General features: G+C 38.9%; 1 protein-coding gene across 1 annotated transcript; it reads left to right on the plus strand.

Annotated features, from left to right (window-relative positions):
- Nucleotides 1-1,773: 1,773 nt before the first annotated feature.
- Nucleotides 1,774-4,267, plus strand: LOC112289357 (serpin-ZXA). The gene is made up of 3 exons (XM_024534518.3): nucleotides 1,774-1,869; nucleotides 2,143-2,560; nucleotides 3,074-4,267. The coding sequence occupies exons 2-3, from the start codon at nucleotides 2,168-2,170 to the stop codon at nucleotides 3,860-3,862; spliced, it is 1,182 nt and encodes a 393-aa protein (XP_024390286.1). The 5' UTR covers nucleotides 1,774-1,869; nucleotides 2,143-2,167; the 3' UTR covers nucleotides 3,863-4,267.
- The last annotated feature ends 368 nt before the right edge of the window (nucleotides 4,268-4,635 follow it).

Genomic DNA, 4,635 nt, shown 5'->3' on the forward strand with positions numbered 1-4,635 from the left:
AAGAGATGATTTTTTAGAAAGTTTAAAGAGCTATATTGTAACAGGGCATGGATAGGATATTTGTATTATTTGCACATAGAGATGTATAGGTGAAATTGTTTTTGGAAAATTTCTAGAATTGAGGTTAGGATGATAATTCATGTGGGATTGACCATGGAGCATTCTAAAAAAGCTTAGGACGGTTATCATGGTGGGATCCACTATTAGGGACATTCTAGAAAGTTCCAAGATAGTTGAAACAAGTATAAATAGGACTAAGTAAGACCATTTGGGCATTTATTTAGATATGGCTTCAGATTCTTTTTCTTAGTAAAGTTTGGTTTTCTTATTCTGTTCTATTTGGTTCTATTTAATTTTGTTTGGTTCTATTCTCTTCTACCTAATCCTATATTTCAGGTTCTATTCGTTTTAGTTACTTTTAGTTTTATTTTGGTGTCTTTAGTTTTACGTTGTATCAAGATCTTTATTGTTATGGATTTGGTAAGGTTTTTGACCTTAGAAGATTTGGTCCTATTTCATGTATTAAAAATGCTAAAAAATATTTAAAAATGAGAATTTGATTAATTTGTACTTTTCACAATTATTAGAATTGTTATGAATTGACATTTTAGATTTGCAATTTAAAAAAATCATTTGGTTCATTTTTTGACCTCTTACTTTATACAATATTTAAAAGGCTTCCAAAAGAACACCTTTGTCACCTAACAAAAAACCTTGATAGGGATTTTAAACCATGATTCGTCAAAGTAGGTATTTACATATAAAAACCCCCTTATTAAAATAAAATATAGGACAAAACATGAATCAACCTGGTGGTCTTGGTGAGTCAATAATATCTCCAACAAACCGCTCTGTAAACGAAAAAAAAAATCTTGGTCAACTAATTCCCTCTCCACTTGCATTAGAATCTGGATGTTGTACCAATAAACTTTCCACAGTGACATCCTGCAAAATAAAAGCAAAGAATATCAGTGCAATATAAACAAATTATCAACCACTTGTCATATCTTTTGATGACACATGTAGAAGATGAACCACTAATGAATCTTCACCATTCCCAACTCACAAGCATCAGTGGAAGAACAACCCCAAATTCAAGTTGAGTATCTGAAAGTGATGCATCCAACATATGGACACTGAATCAATGATACATACTTAACTTCATGACCAGTTTAGGTCACACGAATTCCTGAATAAAATAGAACGGGAGCTGTGGGAGCAAAGCTTCCAACTCACATCAAACTATTAAACTCAACTCTAATCTGTTGAACAGTTAAGGTAAAAATGTTACTCCTAAATGGCCAAGAAAATGTCACCTACAGTATCTATATTCACTGAAATGACTAGAAAGAAAGTAGAAACCAAGTAGACTCAGTGCATGGGATGATGTTAGACACCCACGACTGTACCGAGGTCCCAAAAACAAACACAAATCAGAAAACGAAGTCGAAAACTTCGTGAATCGAAACTGTGATTGAAACAGAACCAGCATCCATTGAAGTACACAAGAGTTTAACAAGAGTTAACCAAAAACGATGAAGAAAAAGAGTTTCATGAATCCGCGAGAATGGGGGTCTGTGGAAGATACGCCTCATTGTGGGGGATATTTGCCGACATATGTCCAACAAGTGCATGCCACATGGGAAGTGCGTGGCACATCGCAATGTATTTGACTCAGCCCTATCTGCTCAATGGAACACTCTGAAAAAGCTGTTGTTCTTCTGTATCGATGTGATATACCCTGTTCGAGGTTTCAGTTGCAGGGTAATACTTGAAGATTAGTGCAAAGTTGATTGTGTTGTGGGGATCACAGGATTTTCGATTGAGCCTATTCGTGCGCTAGGTGGTGGCTTGAGTCGCATCATTTAGGTAATGGTTGTCATTGTATTGATTTGGGTGAAGTTGAGCGTGGTCGGTGGTTTTCAGGTGTAGAGGACCGATCGCCATTACTTTGTGTAGTTTCGCATCCCTTGTGATTTTACAGAGATGGTTACCATGGTAGGAATTGGTATCAATTTCTGGAACATTTCGATCTGGTCTAGATTGTAACTTTTGAGGATTAATTGGTGGCTTTGAGATTGATGCTTTCATGGTAAGGAAGGTGTTTTGAATGATTCTAATTTGTTCAATTTGCAAGTTCAGTTGATTGTTCGCGAGGTTTGAGAAAATGGGGTTAGACGTGGAAGCTATGGTGCACGGGCAAACAGAGTTTACAATAGACTTGTATAAGGCTGTTGTTAAAGGTAAGGAAACAGAGAATGCGGTTCTGTCACCTGTTTGCATTAGCCTAGCATTAGCGATGGTATCGGCTGGGGCTAAAGGACCGACACGGGAGCAAATTGCGAAGTGCATCAAGCTCCCAGAAGGCGAACCCATGCACAATTTCTCGTCGCAAGTGAAGATTGCCTTGCTGGCTGACGGGAGCGGTGCTGGGGGTCCGCAACTCTCACTTGCTAATCGTATCTGGGTGGAGCAATCCGTGAAACTGAAACTAGAGTTCCAAAAAGTCCTCAAGGATAGCTACGGATCTGAAGCTGCATCAGTTGATTTTCGTACCAAGGTACCCTAATTAATTCCATTTCAGGAACAACACGTCTTGCTGTAGTTTTTTGTGAAGATGGATTATACCTTATACAATTGTGCCTCCTTTCTCATGGTTTTAATAGGACTTTTTCCGTGTTATAGTTTCCTGTTTCTGTGCTTTGTTGAAGACTTGCAGCTGGAGTTCAGATTTCTTGTTGCAATTTAACAATCTCTTAATGATCTCATGCTTAATAGTTACTTGTTTGTCAAGTCCCTACATTCCAGAAAGTGGAGTCTTGATGAGCTTCTTATGATATGAGTAGTGTTGATAGGAGGCGTTAGACACAGATTTTAATTGTAATACTGGCGTAGTACAATCTTAACGTATTATAGTTTCCGAAGGTTATATTTTGAGCCTAGAACTTATTCAAAAGATTATGTGAATCTTCTTAAATTCACAGTATCTGAATGCTGTTGTATGGCAACATTCCTCAGTATGTGAATTGGATTCTTTTGACTCAATTCCGTCATTTGTATTGGTTAAGTGCAGGCTGACGAAGCTCGGGGTAAAGTAAATGAATGGGCTAAAGAAGAGACACATGGAAAAATTGAGGATCTGCTTCCTCCAGGTTCAGTGGATCAAGGAACGCACATTGTGTTAGCAAACGCCCTTTATTTCAAGGGAGCATGGAAGAAGCCATTTGAGGAGAAAGACACAAAAGACGGCGAATTCTTTTTGCTGGATGGAAAGAGCATTAAAGTGCCTATGATGCACACAACCAAGAAGCAATACGTGAAAGATTTCTCCACCTTTAAGGCTCTTCGCTTGCCTTACTCCAGTGGCCATGACCGACGTTCCTTTTCAATGTTCATCCTGCTGCCCCATGAGAAGAACGGCATCACTGAGTTTGAGAAGTCACTTGACTTCAAAACTCTGGCAGAAGACCTCAGCAAGGTCAATCAAGAAGCGCCAATGAATCAGTTCGCACTGCCCAAGTTCAAGATCTCTTTCAGTTTTGAGGTCCCTGAAGCTCTTCAGACACTTGGCTTATCTTTACCGTTTGGTGAAGAGGCAGATCTTACAGAGATGGTGGATTCTTCCTTGGCTGACAAACTCTTCGTTTCAAATCTGTATCATAAAACTTTTGTAGACGTAAATGAGAAGGGTACAGAGGCTGCGGCAGCCACGGCTGCCACAATTACTTTAAAAGGCATCTCCATGTTCCAAGACCCTATAGACTTCATCTGCGACCACCCCTTTCTTTTCGTCATCAAAGAAGAAGTGACCAATGTGATTATATTCACTGGCCGCATCACTGATCCCTCTGTAGAAAAGTAGAGTTTTTGTAAAAAGCAGATGTATTATATTCCAGCAGCTTGATGTTTCATTTTCGAGGGCGCAAGTACCAGCTTGGCTTAACATGGCCTTGATTTGGTGCCTTCTTACAGATACAATGATAACCGTTGAAGGGTCAAATTGGTTACCTCAGCATGTTCTGGTATTTTTCTACAGAGTTAAGCTTGAGTTTGGCGTGCTGTTACTGCAATTAAGTGGTGGCACTGCGTTGTCGGACGCAGCTGATGCTTTCAACTGGATTGCAGTGTAATGAAATCCTAGAATTGATACTAAATAGTGATCGTGTTTAAGGGTGTGAGACACTGAAAAACGCAGGGTATAATCAGCAACCATGTGAAGAAAGTCTAGCTGCCCCTTGACTGTTTCTATAAAAAAAATTGTTTTCAACTTTTGCTTCCGTGTGATAGCTAAGTTAGTAGTGTTCGCAAGATTAGGAGCTTTTAATTGACTAGTTGCATATTTTGTTGCAACATATAGATCGTGCTTCCAAATTGCATCGTAGTTCGACACATAACACTCGTGTTGGGACACGTAACGTTCCTGTTGGATACTTGAAACTTGTGATCTCCTATGTTCCAGGAACAGGGATTGATAAGAGTCAAGATTAGTTGTAGCAAGTTAAGCAAGAAAAATGGTAGATATTTTTTGTGAATGGAAATGTGGTCCCAGTATCATGAAGTGGGATGAAAGGCAAGCTAAAGAATTTCAAGAGCAACTTTTCTATGGGGTGGATTTAAAAAATGCTCATACGGATG

The sequence above is a fragment of the Physcomitrium patens genome, chromosome 1 (genome assembly GCF_059467195.1).
Source record: "Physcomitrium patens ecotype Gransden chromosome 1, ASM5946719v1, whole genome shotgun sequence".
In the NCBI taxonomy this organism is placed as follows: domain Eukaryota; kingdom Viridiplantae; phylum Streptophyta; class Bryopsida; order Funariales; family Funariaceae; genus Physcomitrium; species Physcomitrium patens.

Bases quoted from the DNA above. Each gene is read 5' to 3' on its own strand.
- LOC112289357 (XM_024534518.3), top strand. From the start codon at position 2,168: ATGGGGTTAGACGTGGAAGCTATGGTGCACGGGCAAACAGAGTTTACA. The intron at 2,561-3,073 runs GTACCCTAATTA...GGTTAAGTGCAG, and splicing joins CAGTTGATTTTCGTACCAAG to GCTGACGAAGCTCGGGGTAA.